The 20,880-nt window shown below is 65.4% G+C and overlaps 1 protein-coding gene across 1 annotated transcript in view; it reads left to right on the top strand.

Annotated features, from left to right (window-relative positions):
- TESK1 (testis associated actin remodelling kinase 1) overlaps positions 1 to 20,789 on the top strand; it is a 29,346-nt gene extending 8,557 nt beyond the window's left edge. Inside the window, exons 2-10 of the mRNA XM_065406714.1 lie at positions 12,628 to 12,749; positions 13,084 to 13,132; positions 13,933 to 14,079; positions 15,266 to 15,348; positions 17,057 to 17,147; positions 17,931 to 18,014; positions 18,367 to 18,456; positions 19,061 to 19,211; positions 19,750 to 20,789. Of these exons, the coding sequence (XP_065262786.1) occupies positions 12,628 to 12,749; positions 13,084 to 13,132; positions 13,933 to 14,079; positions 15,266 to 15,348; positions 17,057 to 17,147; positions 17,931 to 18,014; positions 18,367 to 18,456; positions 19,061 to 19,211; positions 19,750 to 20,789 (1,857 nt within the window). The remainder of the gene's footprint in view (positions 1 to 12,627; positions 12,750 to 13,083; positions 13,133 to 13,932; positions 14,080 to 15,265; positions 15,349 to 17,056; positions 17,148 to 17,930; positions 18,015 to 18,366; positions 18,457 to 19,060; positions 19,212 to 19,749) is intronic.
- The last annotated feature ends 91 nt before the right edge of the window (positions 20,790 to 20,880 follow it).

Below are 20,880 nucleotides of genomic sequence, written 5' to 3'. Positions count from 1 at the left end.
CTGGGGTATCCATTCTCCAGGGCATTGGCTGGGTTCCCAAGTTCCCTCTCCGGTCCTCTGTAACAACAAACTCCCTCTCCCCTCACCTCATTAAACCAGTAACACCCAGGGAAACTGAGTCCCACCCCCTCCGCGTGCAAACCATTGAAAACCCACCAAAAACAAAAAAATCCCCCACTTCGTCACACTGGCCATTAGGGTCAGGAGCTATGCCTGCTGGGACGTGTGGTTGTGCAGCCACAGGTCCATGCTGCAGCTAACTGCTACCTGCCACGTTGCAGAACCCCATGGGCCATGCTCTGGGACCCAGCGAGGGCCGGAGGGCACAGCACAGCTGGGGGAGTTCCGGTCCCCAGAGCCTGGCCGTGCCCAGAGGAGGAGCTGAATGCCAGAGCCCAGAGAGGCTAACCTGGATCATGGCAAGCGGCTGGTAGCCATGGGGATGGGAGGGCACCGACGGGCCCCGGGCAGTGGTGAGCCCAGGCACGGAGACGTGTGAGCGAAGAAGGCTGGTGAGGGAGGGGCAGGCTGTGGCTGCTGACGGGGATCCCACTCTCAGACTCGGTCCTAGCAGGCGGGATCAGCCTGGGGTGGAGAGCCAGGCCCCCAGAGACCTGCCCCCTGTGCCTGGGAGCGCCCTGCGTGTGTCCATGGCGAGTGGGCGGGTTCCCTGGAATCGCCGGCTGCTGGAGCAGGTCTCCTGGCGCCGCGCGGGCAGGACTGTCCCCGTCTTGCAGGAGGAGGGGCTGAGGCAGGGACAGGCCCAGGGCGCAGAGCGGGAGACAGAGCCTGGCCCCCAGGCTCGTGCCTAGGCTGTTGAACCCTGCTGGGATGGCACCTTGCTGGGCTCTGTCGGGGGGGCGGGGGGGGGCAGGCTGTGGCTCATGGGGCTGTGCCGTCTGCTCGCTCTCATTAACGTGCTCGTTAATCATTTCTAAGCTCAGCTCCCTGGTGCCCGGGCCGGGGTCGCGGGTGGCGTGGCGGGGGATGGATCTCGGAGCTAGCGTGTGCCAGGGGCCCGGTGCTGGGGTCTCAGTGCTGGATTAACGACAGCAGGCGGCCAGTGCTGTGGGCAGGGCATGGGGGGAGTCACGGGGTGCCAGGCCGGGGGCACTGGGTGCCAGGCGGGTGTCACATAGGGAGGAGCAGAAGGGCCCGTCCAGCCCTGTGGGTGGTGGGTAGGAGCAGGCCGCCTGCCCGTCACCCAGAGCAGGGCCGCGTGTGGCTGCCCGGCTGAGCTCAGCTCTGGGGAATGTGCCGGGATTCCAGGGCACGGTGCCAGCGCACGGGGAGGCGAGGGCGGGTGGCGTAGCTTCTCTCTGCTCCCCCCGTGCTCTGGGCTGCAGGGGACCAGGCGGCCTGCCTACAAGGGCTCTGCCCGCGGCTCCCATCTCGCGGGGCTGTCCCTGCGGGAGGCTGTCCCGGGGCTGAGGTGCATTAGACCCTGGTCGTGCCTGGCCGGGGCTGGCAGAACCTGCTGGGGAGTGAACACGCAGCTGGGGGAACTTTGTTTCTGCACACGGCCACACACCCCCATGGGGAAGTGGGGGAGGGAGCTGGAGTTGCAGGACCCAGAGATGGCCCTGGGGTTTCCTGCCATGCTGGGGTGGGCCCTGGCGGGTGAGGTGCCCCCACGGTCCTGGGGAGCAGCGGCTCGGGGGCCCAGCGGGTGTGGGGCCCAGCTGGAGCTGTTAGTGAGGTGGGGTGCCAGGCAAAGGAGGTGCCCCAATGCCAGTGGCAGGTGCAGGGAATGGGGGGCCCCCGGGGCACCCGAACCCTGGCTGTTCCCTGGAGCCGAGCCCAGGCCGGGGGGTGCCGTGGCCGCGCCCCACGCTCCCGGCACAGCCGAGCAGGGCGCCAGCCGCCGACTGCAGCGTGTGTGGGAGGCTGGCTGCACGTAGGCAGCCTTAACCCCTTCAGCACTGGCCCGGGGCGCCCGCAGGCTGGGGGTAGGGGTCATGCTGGGGGCGCTGGGCAGGGAACGGTAGTGATGTGCCGATCCAGGCTCAGGTCGCCTGGGCAGGCCGCTGGGCGCGCGGGAGCTGCATGGACAGGGGTTGCTTGGGGGCCCGGGGGGGAGCAGGGATGGGGGGGGAGCTGGTCTCCCCAGGGTAGGGCTCGGGCAGCCCCTCAGGCAGCCGGCTGGGAAGCAGTGCTCGACGTGGGGTGCTGTGTGGACGGGTGGGGGGTCTCCTCTGTTGTAATGTTGGAGGGGCAGGAGCTGCCTCCTCTCAGTGGGTTCCCGGGGTGCCTGGGGGTGCCTTCTCCTGGGGGTTACCATGGTGGAGGTCCCAGCAGAGGGAGGGGCCAGGGAACAATGCACTGGGGGGGGCATCGTATGGGGGCCCAGCTGGTACCTCTCCATGCTGGGGGAGCTGTCGCAGAGGGTCTGCAGGGAGTCCAGCGGGCCCTACTCCCCTGGCCTGGGAGGGCTGGGCAGGGCACGGGGCTGTCTCTGTCCCTGGGGGAGTCGCTGTCCCATTTTAGTACCTTCTATGCCCAAGGCAGTTTTATTTCCTAATTTCATTTTTTGTTTATCCAGCAGCTAAGAGGTGGTGTTTAGCCACCGCCACAGATTTTATGTTGCTTTTAGGTTTTTTAGACATATTTGTACCAAATTCATAGTAGTATTTGCCTGCTTGTGAATGAGACGATCCTGCAGCTGTGACAAGGAACTTAACTTATTTGTTATTACCTCCAGGGTTACAGTATTTCTAATTTTTGCTTCAAATTTAACTTTTTTTACTATGGTGTTTACTACATTTTGTTTTGCTCGGCCATTGGATTGTTGATGTGCTTTTATTTAGGCCGTTACAATAGGAAGGGAGGAGGGGGAACAATTTAGACACGTTTAACTGAGTTTAATTTATACTAATTTTTATATCTATTAATAGTGGATTTAACAAGACTTTTCCTGGATCACTTTGAGTTACAAAGAACTTTGGGTTTTTATTTTAATTGCGGTACCTTTTTTGAATGCAGAGTTTTTGGTTTATTTTTTGGTGCATGTGTTCGGGAACCAGAAGTTCAGTTCACTACGGGGTATTGGGCAGTACCCCACAATAACGGTTAGTGTTGTCCCTGGTTTAACAGGCTTATTTTATTGATATGGTAATTGTGGGTAGCTGGAGCTTCAGGTGGTATTTTCATAGGGACCCTTTATTTTAACCCCTATTTCACAGTGGTTTGGGATTTCTGTGGTGTTTCCCTTCCCAGGCATACACATTGGTATTTTGCAAGGGTTTTAAGATTTGGCTAGTGTTTTTATTATACCATTCCATGAGGGTTACCAGATCATGGGTGGGAATTTATGATTGGTTGGCAGGGAGCGAATTATTCCTTAAATATTGGCTTACAAGGAGGGCTGCGTTGGGGTGCGTGCTGCAGGGAGGCAGTTGGGGAGAGGGCCCAGGAGGCAGGGTGAAGCTGCTCTCAGCGGGCTGGGGGTGCCTTGGCTCTGGGGTGATGGGCTCGCCCAGCCCTCTGGCAGCCGAATGGGGTGGGGGGCGCAGGTTCTGTCTGTCCCTCGCAGCCCCTGCCCAATCAGTGGGAATCCAGGCACTGCCTCTGCCACCGGGGCTGGCTCCTGGCCATTAGCATGGCAGCCATGTGCTCCGCCCCCCCACGGTGTCCCCCCTGCCCCTCCCCCCCGCTGTGGGATCCTGTTATGGGGATCCAGTGACGTGGGGGGGCAGGGATTGACACAAAGTTGGGATCTCCCCTGCCTGTTCCCTGCCTCATGGGCCCCCAGGGTGCGGAGGGGGGTGTTTGGGAAGGTTTAGGGGGCAGGCCTGGGGGGTGAGTGACCTTGGCAGGAGATGGGGCAGGCCTGGGCCGGCCCATGGGAGGAATTTGGGGCAAGGAGGGGTCTGTGCCCGGCTGGCTGACCCCTTGGAGATGGCCCCACACGCCTGCTCTGTCCTGCTGCCCTGGGCTGGCTGGGCCCAGAGATATGCAGGGATCCCGGGGGTCCTGCCCACAATGCAAGGCGAGTGTCTCATCTGCCCCCCGCCTTTTCAGACAGCTCCTCCTGGGGGGCCCTGTCGCATGACAGCCTCCACCCTCCCCCAGTCCTGCAGCGCTTGGGGGCCACCTCCCCTCTCCCTGCCCCTGTACAAGGGGTTTAGTCTCCATCTCTCCTGGCCAATTACCATGGGAGGAGGCATATTAGAGGGAATGAGGCCGGAGGAGCTCACCCCTCCCCCATGGCAGGAGGCTGCCCGCTTGTCCCTGGGCCCTTCCCGACCCAGGTGGGATCCTGCTCCCTGCCCCGGCTGCCGGGCTCCCCTGGGCATCGGGGCGCCTGGGCCCGTCTGCACTGCCCGCTCTCGCCTGCTGGCACCTCGGCTGGCTGCGCACTACGGGGGCCTTGCTGCTCCTGGTGGGGTGCAGGGGGGCTGGGACGTCCCCTGCTGGTGAGCAGGGCTCTCGCAGGCCTGGCACCTGGGCGTGCATCCCAGTCCCCAGCCCGATGGGGAGGGGCTTGCACACCCCCAGAGTGCACTGCTGTGAACAGCGGGCCAGGGCGCGTGCGTGTGTGTGTATACGGATTTGTTTGTGCGTGTGCATGCGTGTGTATACGTGTTTGTGTGTGCATGTGCGTGCGTGTGCGTCTGGGTTTGTGCGTGCATGTGTATACGTGTGTGTGCGTGCGTGTGCATATACGGGTTTGTGCGTGCCTGTGTATACAGATTTGTGTGTGCATGCGTGTGTATACAGGTTTGTGCGTGCGTGTGCGTGCAGCTCCCGGCACAACGGTGCCTGGTGCTGACTGGGCCTGGGAGCGCTGCTGCGCCCTGTGCTGGGGGATGGCAGCAGAATCTGCTCCTGCCTCTCGTGCCGATGGGCTTTAGCTGGCGCGTGTGTGCCAGGGCAGTTGTGCTTGTGCCTCTCTGCTGCGCCTGCCCGGCGCGGGGTCGTCCCCTCCCTGCGGGGCAGCCCCTGTGGCCCATCTGCCAGGAGTGATGGGGGGGGGGAATGCGCCCGCTGCTTGACGGGAACCCAGCAGGCTGGTACTTCCAGCCCCGGCCTGACTGCCCAGACTCGGCAGGGTGCCAGGCTGTGCCCACGGGCTCCCTCCAGCTGCCGTGCCCTGGATGCTGGGAAGGGGGCCGCTGGGCCATAGCCCCGTCCCCACCCTCTGTCACTCTCCTGTGTAAAGCGCCTATGCCCGCAGCCCCAGGGGTCTTTCTGCATCCAGGCTTGTCTCTGCCCCGCCACGTCCAGGCCTCTCCCGCTGCCAGGTCGGCGGGTCCAGAATCGTTAACGGACCCTGAGGGGATTAAACCACCTTCGCCAACGAATCGAGATCCCAGATAAGTACACGGAGCCGGACGTCCTAGTCCCTGTTGGTGCAACAGGCCCTGATACTGGCCTTCAAACGAACATGGGAACGGCCCTACTGTTTGCTCTCAGGCAGGCTCCGAGACACACTCTGACTGTCGCCCAGTGTCTGAGCTGGAGGGGCCATGAAAAAGGCCTGGCCGAGGCTCCCCGCACCAATGGAGGAGCCCACAGCCAGTGGAGAACCCAGTCACCAGGGCAGTGACACCAGCCCCCCAGGACCCGGAGGGGGGGGGGGATTTCCCCTCTCTCCGCGGGGAAGTGGAGCTCAGACCCCAGCTCGAGAGCAAAGCACCGAGGTTTGAGGTGGGGGATGGGGGAATCTGGGCTCTCACCTGGGAACTGGCCAAGGGGATCAGGTGGCGAGAGACCCAGAGCCTGTGTCACGGAGTGTGGGGGGGACACCGGGCCCGGCACCCCCGGCTTCCTGCAATTCACCAGGACTCTCAGCCAGCCAGTAAAGCAGAAGGTTTATTTAGACGACAGGAACACAGTCCAAGACGGGTCTTGCAGGCACAGACAACAGGACCCCCCCCCAGTTAGGTGCGTCTTGGGGTCCCAGGGCACCACAGCCCCCTTGGGAGGTCAGAGCCCCGTCTGCCTCCCAGCCATTCCACCAGCCAGCTCTGAAAACTCTCCCCCCACCCTTTGTTCAGTTTCCCGGGCAAAGGTGTCACCTGGCCTCTAACACCTTCCTGGGTTCTCACGTTACATGCTCAGGTATCTTCCCTCATGGCCAGTCTCCCATCCCCCAATGCAGACTGTCCTAGCCAACCTCCCCTGCCTTCCCAGCCCACACTCCCCACTCAGCATTCAAAGACCACAGTAAGAACAGTCCCAGTTCGTCACAGCCTGAACATGGAGTCACTACAGCGTGACTGGGCGCTGGGCTGGCCAGACTAGACAATGCTCCAACCGTCAGTTCTCTGGGCTACCCTAAGGGCTCCCTGTGCTGTGTCCAGGTGACTGACAGACCCGACTGTTCTGGCAGCGCTGGGTGAGCGTCACTGCAGATGCTGGGCGAGGTGCATTAATCCCTGCGGAGTGGACAGGTCTCCATTGGGGTCTGTCTCAGTGGGACTCGCTGAACAGAGCTCACGGGGTGGAGCAGGGGGGCTGCAGGCCCAGAGGCTCAGTCTCAGGAGGTGGTGAGGCTGCATGGCTGACCCTGAGGAGTGAGATCTCTAAGGGATCTGACACACTGAAGGGTTCCTCCTAGAGACCGTTCCAGAGCTGGGAGTTTAGCACCGATCCTGTGGGTCCGGGACAGGTGGTGGGAGAGGTGGGATGCTGAATGCACCTGTAGTATTTTGCAGTAAGTGGCATGCAACACTAGTAACAAGGCTAGTCAAAGGCACCAGCAAGAAAATGGCGTGTAACCACCTCCCGAAGAAGCACCTCGCGAACCTGTGCGATGGTTAAACGTTGGGACGTTCGACGGGTGCCGCGGAGTGCACGGCTGGAGAAGGGTGATCGGTGTCCAGACCCACGTGGGTTCCAAGAGGGTCCGAGAGCGACGGAGGCAGCAGCCGGGCATCCTCAAGCCCCGGTTCCCATCCAGCAGGGTTTGCTGGGATCCCATCGATAGATCTGAAGCGCTGGGAGCTGGAGCTGAAAGCGAAGGAGCTTCAGTTAGAGCAACAGAGACTAGCAGCCCGTGGGAAGCCGCGGAAGCATGACCTGGAGACGGAGAAGTGCAGGAGCAGTAGGGTAAGTGGGGAAAGGCCCTGCAGATGCCAGTTCTGCAGGGAGCCTAGATCCCAAATTGTTGCCTCAGTTGAAAGGAAGAGGCTATCGATTCCTACCTCGCTGCCTGTGGGAAGGCCTGTGATCTGACCCTGGTTGGCCCTGCGGACCGGCTCCATGTCTCACCCCTTGCTTGGCCCCAGAGCTATCGAGGCGTACAGCCAGGTGGACGGAGTTGATACTAGGGACGATGAACAGTCTGAAAAGCTGCTGCTGAAGTTTGAACTCCCATCTGAGGCTCGTAGGAAAAGGTTTTGGGGTGTGTAAAAGCCCCAGGATGTGACACTGTGCCTCAGTTTCCCCTATGTGCTGCACTGTTCCCCAGGGGGAGGAAAGGTCTGTGTGCTCCCAGGGCAGGCTGAGACACAGGTGCGAGTGTTACCGAGCTGTCTGCGCCTTAAGCCCCACATCAGTGGGGCAGCTGAGAAGACACAGCAAATCACCTAGCGATGAACGCCTCGGAAGGATATGGACTTCCCGCCTCTCCACAGGGCTCTGGGCGGCATTTTCCCAGCTGGGGGTGTGAGGTGAAGTGAAGTGTGGGCTGCGGAAAGCAGTTGAGGGACACCTGGGAGTCTGATGAGGAGATCAGATGGCCATGGAGGGGCTAACTCATCCGCTGCCCAGCCAAGGCAGCCTGTAGCCCAGGCTCAGAGGGTGACAGATGCGACTGAGCGTTTGGAGGGAAGCAGCCACCCAGCCAGCTCCTTGGGGGCACAGGGGGTGGCAGACGGGCTCCCACATGCCCTGTTGGACTCTCCTGGGCTCAGGCACATCTGACCCCCAGTGGGAGCGGAAGGAGGTGGTTAATGGGGAGACATTGTTGGGGTGGAGAGTCTGGGACCGCAAGACAACCTAGAGAGTGGCCAAGGTCAAAATTATACTTATACTTTGAGTTATATTTTGGCCTTCACAACATCCCCTGGCAAGGAGTTCCACAGGTTGACTGTGCGTTGTGTGAAGAAATACTTCCTGTTGTTTGTTTTAAACCTGCTGCCTATTCATTTCATTTGTTGATCCCTAGTTCTTGTGTTATGAGAAGGAGTAAATAACACTTTCTTATTCACTTTCTCCACACCAGTCATGATTTTATAGACCTTTAGCATATCCCCCCTTAGTCATCTCTTTTCCAAGCTGAAAAGTCCCAGTCTTATTAATCTCTCCTCATATGGAAGCCGTTCTATACCCCTAATCCTTTTTTTGCCCTTTTCTGAACCTTTTCCAATTCCAATATATCTTTTTTGAGATGGGGCAACCACATCTGCACGCAGTATTCAAGGTGTGGGCATACCATGGATTTACATAGAGGCAATATGATATTTTTCTCATTATCTCTCCCTTTCTTAATGATTCCCAACATTCTGTTCGCTTTTTTGGCTGCCGCTGCACATTGAGTGGATGTTTTCCGAGAACTCTCCACAATGACTCCAAGATTTTTCTATAGCGGTAACAGCTAATTTAGACCCCATCATTTTATATGTAGAGTTGGGATTATGTTTCCGATGTGCATTACTTTGCATTTATCAACATTGAATTTCACCGGCCATTTTGTTGTGCAGTCGCACAGTTGAGTGAGATCCCTTTGTGACCTCACGGCATGGTGTGACTGGGGGGGGTGGTGCACCCGGGGTCTGTGGTCCAGGGTCGTGCTGTGGGAGAAGAGATGTGATGAAGTGAAAATTTTCTTTAGTATTTTTATGAAGCTGATGTGTGCCTCAGTTTCCCTCTCTACGTTGTATTGTTACTCAGTGGGCACAAAAGGGTTAACGCTGCCCCTGGCCCAGCACAGGGGACACGGGGGGGAGGGGGGGGTCGCCTGCTGTTGGGGTGCAATGAATCGGGTCCTTATGGAACCGGCTGGAAGCGACCCAGACTAGGGCTCCGGAGAGACCTCGCCGGCTGCAAGGCTCAGCAGTAGGGGCTCCGCGGGGGAGCTCTGGTGCACGCAGCAGGACGAGCCCTGGGAGGGGCCAGGCCTGGTGCTCGGAGCTGGCGAGATCCCCTTGGGCCAGGCCTGGGTCCCTGTCTGGCCGCTCCCCTTGGGCCAGGGTGCTCCAGAGGAGCGTGGGCGAGTGGGCGCTAAGCAGGGAGCTGCGGCGGGGGCATCGCCGTAGGGGGTCACTGCCCTTAGCGCCCGGGCCCCTCGGTGGCACTGGTGCCAGGAGCTGGCTGGGAAGGCCACACTGGTGAAACGCGAGCGCCCAGGCCTTGGGGCTGCTGAATAATGCAGGGCCTGGGGGAGGGACGAATGGAGAGGCAGGCGAGGCCATTGGGGGCCCATGGGAGACACCAGGACTTGCGATGCGGGGCGCCAGCCTGGGGGGGGGTGCTCTGACTGTAGCCTGAATCTGCCCCCCCCCCCCCAGCCGTGGGAAGGGTGCGTCTCCCCTAGGCCCCGTGCACCATGAGCATGGCCACGCACGTCTGTCCCGCTCGGCGACGGTGGGGAAGGGGCGCCTAGTCTGGCTGGGCCCAGCACCTCCCGGTGCCCCACCTGGGCCAGGCACGACAACTCCCAGACCCCCCAGCCGGGTCCTGTGCTGTGGGATGGGGAGGGAGGGGGCAGGCCGCGGAAGGAGGCAGGTTCACGGTGTAACTATCATTTCCTTGGCCCCATTCACCCAAAGTGCTGCACACCCAGTATGTGGGGCGCCCTTGCCCAGCACTGGCATGCAGCCACCTCTGGGGCAGGCCTGGCAGCTCTCTAACAGCTCACAGCAACGCCGCACAACTGCTCAGGACAGCAGCCGTGTGCTACGAGGGGCCTGCCCCCCTCCTGCCCCTCCCTTGGGAACTGCCCAGGGCCTGTCTGCATCTGCCCCCAGCCAGCTCCTGCGCCCTGCGGTACTGACTGGGGGAGGCAGACTCTGCCGAGAGCCCAGCAGAGCCCCTCGCGCGGGATGGGACGGGCCGGGACGGGGCCTGGCACAGCCCAGCGACTCCGAGCAGCATTGACTAAAAAGGGCAGGATAGGGGCGCTGACAGCAGCGCTGAGGAATGCCTGAGCCGCCTGCGGCTCCCTGGGGGCAGGGGCTCTTCCGTCAGCTGCCGGGCCCCGTGGCAGGCGGCTGGGGGGGGGCTCTGCACTGCTCTCCGGAAATGGGGCAAGGCCCCTTGTTCTCCCCAGCACCCCCCCCCCCCCGAGCCCAGGGACCCCCCCAGGGAATTGGAACCCCCGGGGCAGGCGGCTGGGCTGGGGGGGGGGGGGGGGGCTCTGCACTGCTCTCCGGAAATGGGGCAAGGCCCCTTGTTCTCCCCAGCACCCCCCCCCCGAGCCCAGGGACCCCCCCAGGGAATTGGAACCCCCGGGGCAGGCGGCTGGGCTGGGGGGGGGGGGGGGCTCTGCACTGCTCTCCGGAAATGGGGCAAGGCCCCTTGTTCTCCCCAGCACCCCCCCCCCAGAGCCCAGGGACCCCCCCAGGGAATTGGAACCCCCGGGGCAGAGTCTGAGCCAGTGTGGCGGAGGGGCTCTGTGCATGTGTGTGTGTGTGTGTCAGCCGTGTGTGTGTGGCAGGTGGGGACTCCGTGTGCATGTGTGTGTCAGCTGTGTTTGTGTGGCAGTGGGGGTCTGTGTGTGCATGTGTGATCCGTGTGTGTGTGGCGGTGGGGGTTCCATGTGCGTGTGTCAGCTGTGTGTGCGTGCAGCAGGGTCTGTGTGCGAGAGACAGGGGTTCCGTGTGCATGGCAGTGGGGGCTCCATGTGCATGTGTGTGTCAGCTGTGTGTGCATGGCGGTGGGGGCTCCGTGTGTGTGCATGTGCCAGCCATGTGTGCATGTGGTGGGTTCCATGTGTGTGCATGGGGCGAGGTCTCTGTGTGAGAGACGGGGGTTCTGTGTGCATGCGTGTGCCAGCCATGTGTGTGTGCAGCGGGGTCTGTGTGTGAGAGACGGGGGTTCTGTGTGCATGCGTGTGCCAGCCATGTGTGTGTGCAGCGGGGTCTGTGTGCGAGAGATGGGGGCCGTGTGTGTGTGTGTGTGTGTGTGTGTGTGTGTGTGCCAGCCGTGTATGTGTGCGGCGGGATCCGTGTGTGTTCGTGTGCCAGCCGTGTGTGTGTGTGGCGGGATCCGTGTGCATGCGTGTGCCAGCCGTGTGTACGTGCGGCAGGATCTGTGTGTGTTTGTGTGCCAGCCGTGCGTGTGTGTGCGTGTGCCAGCCGTGTGTGCGTGCGGCGAGGTCTGTGTGCGAGAGACGGGGGCTCTGTGTGTGCGGAGAGGACGGACCCCGGCAGCCACCTCCCCTCTGGCATTCCCTGGAGCAGCCCCAGTAATGTGGATCACGTGGTGGCCTCCGCTCAGAGCAGGCTAAATATACCGCGCTGCTGCGGCTGGCAGGGCTGGGCGCCGAGTCCCTGCACCTTGCTGCCTGCTGCTCCCCCAGGCAGGGCTCCCGGCTCGCCGGGGCCTGGTGCTGAGCCTGCCGGCTCAGGGCCGACGCTGCGCTTTGGGACAGTGGTTCTGGTCAGTGGCCGAGTGCTGAGCTCCCGGCTCCTTCCCCTGGGCCCCGGGGTCTTGCCGGGCTCCAGGGGCCGTTCAGCCCTCTGCTCAGGGGCCTTGTTAATACAACGGTGCTGACGTGCCCAGAGCCGGCCATCCGCAGTGTGCCTGCAGCCCTTCCTCTCCTCTTCACATGGGGAAACTGAGGTTCCTGGCAGGGTGGGACCCAGCAGGTCCATCTCAGAACTCGGGGTCCTGGCTCCGAGTCCTGTGCTCTACCCGCTAGGCCATGCTGGGTCCCACCCTTACAATCATAGAATCATAGACTATCAGGGTTGGAAGGGACCTCAGGAGGTATCTAGTCCAACCCCCTGCTCAAAGCAGGACCAATCCCCAGCTAAATCATCCCAGCCAGGGCTTTGTCAAGCCGGACCTTAAAAACCTCTAAGGAAGGTGTGAGGAACTGGGACTGTTCTTAATGTGTTATTTGAATGCTGAGTGGGGAGTGTTGGACGGGGAAGGTTGCAGGGGAGTTTGGCTGGGACAGTCTGCAGTGGGGGATGGGAGACTGGCCTTGAGGGAAGATACCTGAGCATGTAACGTGAGAACCCAGGAGGGGGTTGGGGCCAGGTGACACCTTTGCCTGGGAAACTGGACAAAGGCTGGGGGAGGAGCCGGGGGGAGGCTGAGTGAGAGACGCTGGAGGGAGTTAGAGTTTTCAGAGCTGGCTGGTGTAATGGAGGGAGCCCAGACGGGGCTCTGACCCCCCAACGGGGCTGTGGTGCCCCTGGGACCCCAAGATGCACCTAACTGAGGGGGTCCTATTGTCTGCGCCTGCAAAACCTGTCTCGGACTGTGTTCCTGTCGTCTAAATAAACCTTCTGCTTTACTGGCTGGCTGAGAGTCCTGGTGAATCGCAGGAAGCCGGGGGTGCAGGGCCTTGTGTCCCCCCACACTCCGTGACAGAAGGAGATTCCACCACCTCCCTAGGGAACCCATTCCAGTGCTTCACCACCCTCCTAGTGAAATAGTGTTTCCTAATATCCAACCTAGACCTCCCCCACTGCAACTTGAGACCATTACTCCTGGTTGTCTGCTCCCCAGGTGCGGCACCGCCAGTCCGGCCAGATCATGGTGCTGAAGATGAACAAGCTGATGAGTAACCGGGGGAACATGCTGCGGGAGGTGCAGCTCATGAACCGCCTCTCGCACCCCAACATCCTCCGGTGAGGGGCCCGCAGTGACCCCCCTGACACCCCTGCCACCGGGTGGCCCCGTCCTCCTCCGCGGAGGGGGGCAGCCGGCTTCTGCGACCCCTGCTCCCAGCCGAGCGGGGCCCCTCCTGGCCCGGCCCGGCCCAGCTCGGCTCTGCCCGTGTGCCTCTGCCCAGGGCGTGGGGAAGCCGGCTCCAACTAGGGGGTGAGCTTCCTCCCCCGGATTGGCATGGGTGCCGGTCCCTTCTCCACCTGGATTCTCTCTCTTCTCCACGGGGGGATCTGGCCCATCCAGGGGGCAGGTCCCCGGTGCTGCTGGTCTAACCCGCTCCCCTCTGTGTCTCAGGTTCATGGGGGTCTGTGTGCACCAGGGGCAGCTGCACGCACTCACCGAGGTAAGAGGGGTCGCCCAGGGGTGCTGCGCTGGGGCCCATGCAGCTATACCTGCCCTGGCAGGGGCACATGGGCTGGGGCTGGTGGGCACTGGGCTGGCAGGGAGGTGGGCAGGGCAAGGCAGGACTGGGGAGGGGAGGGGATGGGCCCCATGGAGGAGACAGGCAGGGCAGGGTGGCAGGGGGGACGGGCCCCATGGGGGAGGCGGTGGAGAGGCAGGCAAGGCAAGAGGATGGGGGACGGGCCCCATGGGGGCAGCGGCGGGGAGGCGGGGAGGGCAGGAGGAGGATGGGGGGACGGGCCCCATGGGGGAGGTGGACAGGGCAGGAGGATGGGGGGACCGGCCCCATGGGGGAGGCGGTGGGGAGGTGGGCAGGGCAGGGTGGCTGGGGGAGGCGGTGGGGAGGCGGACAGGGCAGGAGGATGGGGGAGGCAGTGGGGAGGCAGACAGGGCAGGAGGATGGGGGATGGACCCCATGGGGGCAGCAGCGGGGAGGCGGACAGGGCAGGAGGAGGATGGGGGGGACGGGCCCCATGGGGGAGGCGGTGGGGAGGCAGACAGGGCAGGAGGATGGGGGAGGTGGACAGGGCAGGAGGATGGGGGGACCGGCCCCATAGGGGAGGTGGGCAGGGCAGGGTGGCTGGGGGAGGCGGTGGGGAGGCAGACAGGGCAGGAGGATGGGGGGACCGGCCCCATAGGGGAGGCGGCGGGGAGGCGGGCAGGGCAGGGCAAGGCGGGGGACCGGTCCCATGGGGGTGTGGGGGGGTTGACAGCACGCTGCCCGTCCCCTCTCCCCGGCAGTACATCAACGGCGGGAACCTGGAGCAGCTGCTGGACAGCCCAGTGCCGCTCTCCTGGGCCGTGCGCGTCCGGCTGGCCCTGGACATCGCCCGCGGCCTGCGCTACCTGCACTCCAAGGGCATCTTCCACCGTGACCTCACCTCCAAGGTGGGCAGTGCCCCTCCCCCACGCTCCCCGGCCCCCCGGAGCACTCGCTCGCCCATGGCGCAGGGTCTCGGGGGAGCCAGCCCCACCATTGCCCGGCCCGTGGAAGCCGCAGGGCCCCTGGGACGAGCCGGGGCTGGCAAGGTGCTGAGCCCGAGCCTCGCTCTGCCGCCTGGGGGCTGCCCTGACGGGACGGCATGAAGGGCTCGTTGTCACGGGCTCCCAGCCCCCTACGGTCCCTGGGGGGACCCCTCAGTGCGACAGCCCTTGTCGGGGATCCGCTCCCTCTCGGGGTCAGGCCCCTCCACCTCCTGGAGCCGCACCTCTCTGAGCCTTAGCACATCTGTCTCTGCCGTGGGCCCCCTCAGGGAGTCCACTCGCTCTGGGCTCCCGGGGCCTCCACCCCGAGGGAATAATGCCCCCCCCCCCCCATTCTCTAGCCCAGAGTGACTCTCAGCCAGCGTAACACAGGAGGGTTTACTGAGCGTCTGACCCCAGCACAGGAAACTCTCCAGGCCTCAGGCCTGGCTTCCCGCAGCCCAGCACATCTAGGTCTGTCCAGCTCCGGCCCTTTCCCCTCCCAGCCCAGCCCAGAGACACCCCCCCACCTCCAGCTGGGCATCCGATATCACCGGCCCCCAAGTCCCGCCTCTGTCCTTTGTCTCTGTCCCAGGTAAACAGGGTGGCCTGGGCCTCCTCTCCCCTCTCCTGTCCTCTGGCCCCTCTGGCTGGAACCGGCTGGTCAGGTCACTGGGGTCCTCTCCCCGCAGCCCATTGTCCTCCCACTGGCCAGAACCGGCTGACGGCCAACCTGGGCTGGGCCTCTTAGTCACCCAGTCACCAGTCGCCAGGGTTCCCCATCTCCAGGCCATTGTCCGGGGGCCCCGGCTGTCAGGCGAGGTCACACCTGGTCCCCTCTGCAACAGCAAGCCCTCTCCCACACAGGGAAACTGAGGCACGCACACGCTATTCATGTAAAACACTACAAAAATCCCCAACTTCGTCACACGTGGAGAGGGCCTGGCTGGATCCCCTGTGCTCCCTCAGATGCTCGCTGCTCTCCCCCGGGACAGCAGGGTGGGAATGCCCCTGCCCGCGGCCCTCTCGATTGCCTGTGGGGGGCAGTGCGCCATGGGACAGGTGCCAGGCGGGGCGGGCGGCGTGACGTCTCCTCTCCTCTGGCTCGCAGAACTGCCTGGTGAAGAGCGAGGACAACGGCTACACGGCCGTGGTGGGCGACTTCGGCCTGGCGGAGAAGATTCCCACCTACAGGTGAGTGGGGAGCTGCCCCCACCCCGGAGAGGGGCACGTCACCCAACAGGCCTAGGCAGAGGGGCCAGCCGTCCCCTCTGGACCCTTCCCACACCCAAGGCAGGGCAGCACCCACCCCCTCCTGGAGATCAGAGCCGGCTGAGGGAGGGAGATCGGGGTAGTTGGGTGGGCTGTGGGTTGCCCCTGGCTGGAGGGGGGATGGGGAGGGCTTGGGGAAGGGCTTTGGAGGGCTGTGAGCTGCCCCTGGCTTGGGGTGGGGACCCATGGGACTGGGGGTTGCCCTGGCTGGGGGAGGAGATGGGGGGGAGGGGGAGCTGAGGGTTGCCCCAGCTGGGGGAGGAGACCCGCGGGAGCTGGGGTTGCCCGGCTGGGGAGGAGATGGGAGGGGGAGGAGCTGAGGGTTGCCCCAGCTGGGGGAGGAGACCCACAGGAGCTGGGGTTGCCCGGCTGGGGAGGAGATGGGAGGGGGAGGAGCTGAGGGTTGCCCCAGCTGGGGGAGGAGACCCGCGGGAGCTGGGGTTGCCCGGCTGGGGAGGAGATGGGAGGGGGAGGAGCTGAGGGTTGCCCCAGCTGGGGGAGGAGATGGGAGGGGGAGAAGCTGAGGGTTGCCCCAGCTGGGGGAGGAGACCCGCGGGAGCTGGGGTTGCCCGGCTGGGGAGGAGATGGGGGAGAGGGGGAGCTGAGGGTTGCCCCAGCTGGGGGAGGAGACCCGCGGGAGCTGGGGTTGCCCGGCTGGGGAGGAGATGGGGGGGAGGGGGAGCTGAGGGTTGCCCGGCTGGGGGAGGAGACCCGCGGGAGCTGGGGTTGCCCGGCTGGGGAGGAGATGGGAGGGGGAGGAGCTGAGGGTTGCCCCAGCTGGGGGAGGAGACCCGCGGGAGCTGGGGTTGCCCGGCTGGGGAGGAGATGGGGGAGAGGGGGAGCTGAGGGTTGCCCCAGCTGGGGGAGGAGATGGGGGGGGAAGCTGAGGGTTGCCCCAGCTGGGGGAGGAGATGGGGGGTGGAAGCTGAGGGTTGCCCCAGCTCGGGGAGGAGACCCGCGGGAGCTGGGGTTGCCCGGCTGGGGAGGAGATGGGAGGGGGAGGAGCTGAGGGTTGCCCCAGCTGGGGGAGGAGACCCGCGGGAGCTGGGGTTGCCCGGCTGGGGAGGAGATGGGGGAGAGGGGGAGCTGAGGGTTGCCCCAGCTGGGGGAGGAGATGGGGGGGGGAAGCTGAGGGTTGCCCCAGCTGGGGGAGGAGATGGGGGGTGGAAGCTGAGGGTTGTCCCAGCTCGGGGAGGAGACCCGCGGGAGCTGGGGTTGCCCGGCTGGGGAGGAGATGGGGGGTGGAAGCTGAGGGTTGCCCCAGCTCGGGGAGGAGACCCGCGGGAGCTGGGGTTGCCCGGCTGGGGAGGAGATGGGAGGGGGAGGAGCTGAGGGTTGCCCCAGCTGGGGGAGGAGATGGGGGAGGGGAGCTGAGGGTTGCCCCAGCTGGGGGAGGAGACCCGCGGGAGCTGGGGTTGCCCGGCTGGGGAGGAGATGGGGGAGAGGGGGAGCTGAGGGTTGCCCCAGCTGGGGGAGGAGATGGGGGGGGGAAGCTGAGGGTTGCCCCAGCTGGGGGAGGAGATGGGGGAGGGGAGCTGAGGGTTGCCCCAGCTGGGGGAGGAGACCCGCGGGAGCTGGGGTTGCCCGGCTGGGCAGGGGGCCAGGCTAACCCTGCGGCTCTGCCCCCCAGCGAGGACGCTCAGAAGGAGCCGCTGGCCGTGGTGGGCTCGCCGTACTGGATGGCCCCGGAGGTGCTGCGTGGGGAGCTGTACAACGAGAAGGTAACTCGCTGCCTGCGCCTGGGGCCGTCCCCTGGCTGCGCCGGGCACTGGGGGCTGATTGCCTTTGCCACGCCTGGGCGTGGCCATTTCCAGGGGCAGTGCCAGCCTGGCAGCCGGCAGGGCCCCAGCGGAGTGGGGGGATGTGTGTGTGATGGTGGGTCCTGGGGGTCGGCGGGAGGGAGGTGCTGGGAGGCAGCGGGGTGGGGTGTGTGAAGGGGCTGGCAGGGTGTGTGGGAGGAGATGGGGGGCAGCAGGCAGGGGTTGGGGGGGCGGGGGTCATGGGAGGTGCTGGGGGGCAGCAGGGCGTGGGGGGGCGAGGGGGCCGGCAAGGTGCGTGGGGGGAGGCATAGGGGGGCATGGGGGGCGAGGGGGCCGTCAAGGTGCGGTGGGGGGCATGGGAGGTGCTGGGGGGTGTCAGGGCGGGAGGGGGGCGAGGGGGCTGTGTGGTCACTGACACTGTCCTTCCAGCGTTTCCTGGAGAGCATCCTGAACATGTCACTCCCCCGGCCAGTGCGCCCCCCCCCCCTCCCCCCACTGGGAGAGGCTGGGACTGGGGTAGCCGGGAGCCCCCCCCCCCCCAGCCAGCGCCCCACCCCGCCCCCACATGCCCCCTGCTGGGAGAGGCCAGGGTTGCAGAAGCCGTGATGTGCCGCGCTGTCCGGCTGGACCGTGGGCCTGGCGGGAGCCATGGGGATATCCTGGCTCGTGGGTGCCCGGTGGAAGGGCCGTCGGGTTCCCCTCAGCGCCACTGCTAAACCCTCCCCTTCCCGCTCCTCTCCGCAGGCCGACGTCTTTGCCTACGGCATCATCCTGTGCGAGAGCATCGCGCGGGTCCCTGCCGATCCGGACTACCTGCCCCGCACTGAGGTAACGCTCGGCTGGGCCGACGAGGGCCTGTCCTCGGGGTTAGGTGTGGGGCGGGGGCGAGCCAGAGCGTGACGGGGGTGCAGAGGCCTGTGAAACCCCCCTTCCCTCCCTGCCAGAGACACGGGGCCCTGCACCCCGGCTCCAGGGACGGCTCCTGTGTGGGGCAGGGCTTTGGGGCACTTCCTGCCCCCAGTGGTCGGTGACACCTGTGGCTGGGATCCTCCTGGGGTGTGGTCTGGGGCAGGAGCTCAATGCAGAGGGGCGCTGGGGCTCCGGGGAGGGGGGCAGGACGCCTGGCCTGGGCCCCGTGATTCAGGCTCGGTCGCTGACCTCCCGTCGTTTCCCCGAGCAGGATTTTGGGCTGGACGTCGCTGCTTTCTGCAACATGGTGGGAGACGACTGCCCTGCGGCCTTTCTCCAGCTGGCCTTCCACTGCTGCAGGGTACGTGTCCCCCTCTTCCCCTCCCCGCCCCCGGGCAGGTCCCTGGCCTGCCCCCCACACCGCACACCAAGTCACGGGCAGGACCTTCCTCCAGCTGGCCTTCCACTGCTGCAGGGTACGTGTCCCCCTCTTCCCTACCCTGCCCCCGGGCTGGGTCCCTGGGCCTGCCCCCCACACTGCACACCAAGACACGGGCAGGGCCTTCCTCCAGCTGGCCTTCCACTGCTGCAGGGTACGTGTCCCCCTCTTCCCTACCCTGCCCCCGGGCAGGTCCCTGGCCTGCCCCCCACACCGCACACCAAGACACGGGGCAGCTGGGTGATTGCCTCAAACAGGGACCCTCGTCTGAAATTCTGATTCCTGGTGCCAAGGCCCTGCCCCCTTGCCAGCCTGTCCCCGAATGGGGGGGTCCTGGCACCACAGAGCCACCGGAATCCGGCCTGTTCTCCCCTCCCTCGCCCCCAGCAACCGACCTCCCCCTGCTCCGGGGGGACGCTGCCCCGGCTCCTGCCCAGCAACCCCTCCCGAGTCCCGGGGGTGGGGGCCCCGGTGAAGCCGGGCAGGCGGGTGAGAGAGTTGGTGACGAGGCGACTCCCCCACCCAGATGGAGCCGACGACCCGACCCGCCTTCGTGGAGATCACGCAGCGCCTGCAGGGCATCCTGGAGCACCAGCTGGGAGCGGGGGGCACCGGCGCTGACCGGCAGAGCAATGGGGAGAGTGTGCCCTCGCCCGGGACCCCGGCCACGCTGAACGGTACCGTGACTGCCCCTGCCCCGGGCATGTCCGTCGTGCAGCGCCCCCCAGAGCACGCCCCGGGGACCCACTTGGCACTGGGCTGGGCTCTGCGGGTGGTGAAGGGACCCATAGGGCATGTGCTGCCCCCATGTGGCCAGAGCTGGGCGCTGCGGCCGCTGAGCCTGTCCCCTGGACGCTTGCTGGACAGCGCTGCAGCAAAGGGGTCCGCGGGCGGCCTGCTGGCTGTCCCCCCGCGGGAGGGGTACGTGACCCGTCTCTCACCCCACTGAACTAATGGGGAGGCCCCACAGCCCTGGGGTGGGATCAGGCGGAAATGGCAGCCCCACTCTGCGGGGCACGAGGGGGGATGATGGGGCTGGCGGGACGCAGGCCTGCTGTGCCAGGGCAGCAGGGTGCCCAGGGGGTTCTCCCGCCTGGTGCCCAGAGCCCCTGGCCACGCGCTGTGCCAGGCGCTCTCCAAACGGGCAGGAGGGGCTGGAGGCCGTGGGCCCGGCCCAGCCAGGGGGCTGCTAACCCGCTGTCTGTGTTGTGCCAGGCGAGGCAGCGAGCGAGCCCGCGCTCCCTGAGCAGCCACCACCGCGTGATCTGAGCTGGCCGCACCTCCAGCCCGACCCCCGCCTCGCCCGCAGCCGCTCGGACATGTTCCCGCCCAGGTCCCCGGCCCTGCTGCCGCCCCGGGAGCCCGCCGCGGGAGCCCGCCCCAAGGAGCTGCCGCCGCGTCTCAACCCCTTCTCCCAGCGCGAGGACCTGAAGGGCGGGAAGATCAAGCTCTTTGACACGCCCAGCAAGTCGGTCATCTCGCTGACCTTCGCCCTGCCGCCGCCCGCCCCCTACCAGCTGGGCACGCCCATCACGCCCGAGCCCGTGGTGGAGGCGCAGTGCGACTTCTCCGCCCCCCTGGTGCTGACACGCAAGTGCTGCTCGCTGCCCGCGTCCCCTGAGCCGGCCCGCCGCGGGAGCCTGGCGCTGGGGGGGGAGCCGGCCCGCGCCTGCTGCCAGGAGGGCCCCCAGCCTCACAGCCCCTTCCCCGCTCAGAGCTGGGGGGCGGCGGGGGAGGTGGCAGGGCGCTCGCCCCTCCCCAGCCCCCCCGCGGTGGAGCAGATGGACTGCAGCCCCGACAGCCCCGAGCCGGCACCGGCGCCTGCCCCGCCGCTCACCAACAGCACCTTCATCAGCACCTCGGCGTCGGGCGCCCAGCCCTGGCCGCCGGGGCCCCCCAACAGCCTGCCCCTCAACAACAACAGCGTGGTGGTGAGTGCCCCGCCCGGCTGGGGCCACGGCCTGGAGCGCGGCTTCTCGGAGCTCAGCATCCCCCGCATGGGGGCCTTGGAGAGGACAGAGCACTCGGGCGCGCTGCCCCGGCACGCCTCCAGCGCCGGGCGGGAGCAGGACGAGGTGCTGGCCTGCCCCGGCTGTTGCCTGGGCCCCTTCAGCTTCAGCTTTGCCTCTGTCTGCCATCGGCCCGCGCCCAGCCCGCCCCGCTACCAGCACCTCACCTGCGAGTCCAAGAGCCTCCTCTGCCAGGACAAGCGCCCGCCCGAGCCCAGCCTCAAGCTGCCGGAGGCGCAGTCCTAGTGCTGGGCAGACGGGACGATGGACACGCCCCCCCACCGCGGCTCTGGCTCTCCCCACGGCCTGTGCTGGGCAGGGCCAGGAGCCCCGAAAT

This window comes from Emys orbicularis, chromosome 6 (assembly GCF_028017835.1).
Source record: "Emys orbicularis isolate rEmyOrb1 chromosome 6, rEmyOrb1.hap1, whole genome shotgun sequence".
In the NCBI taxonomy this organism is placed as follows: domain Eukaryota; kingdom Metazoa; phylum Chordata; order Testudines; family Emydidae; genus Emys; species Emys orbicularis.
This window is presented reverse-complemented; position numbering and strand designations above follow the sequence as displayed.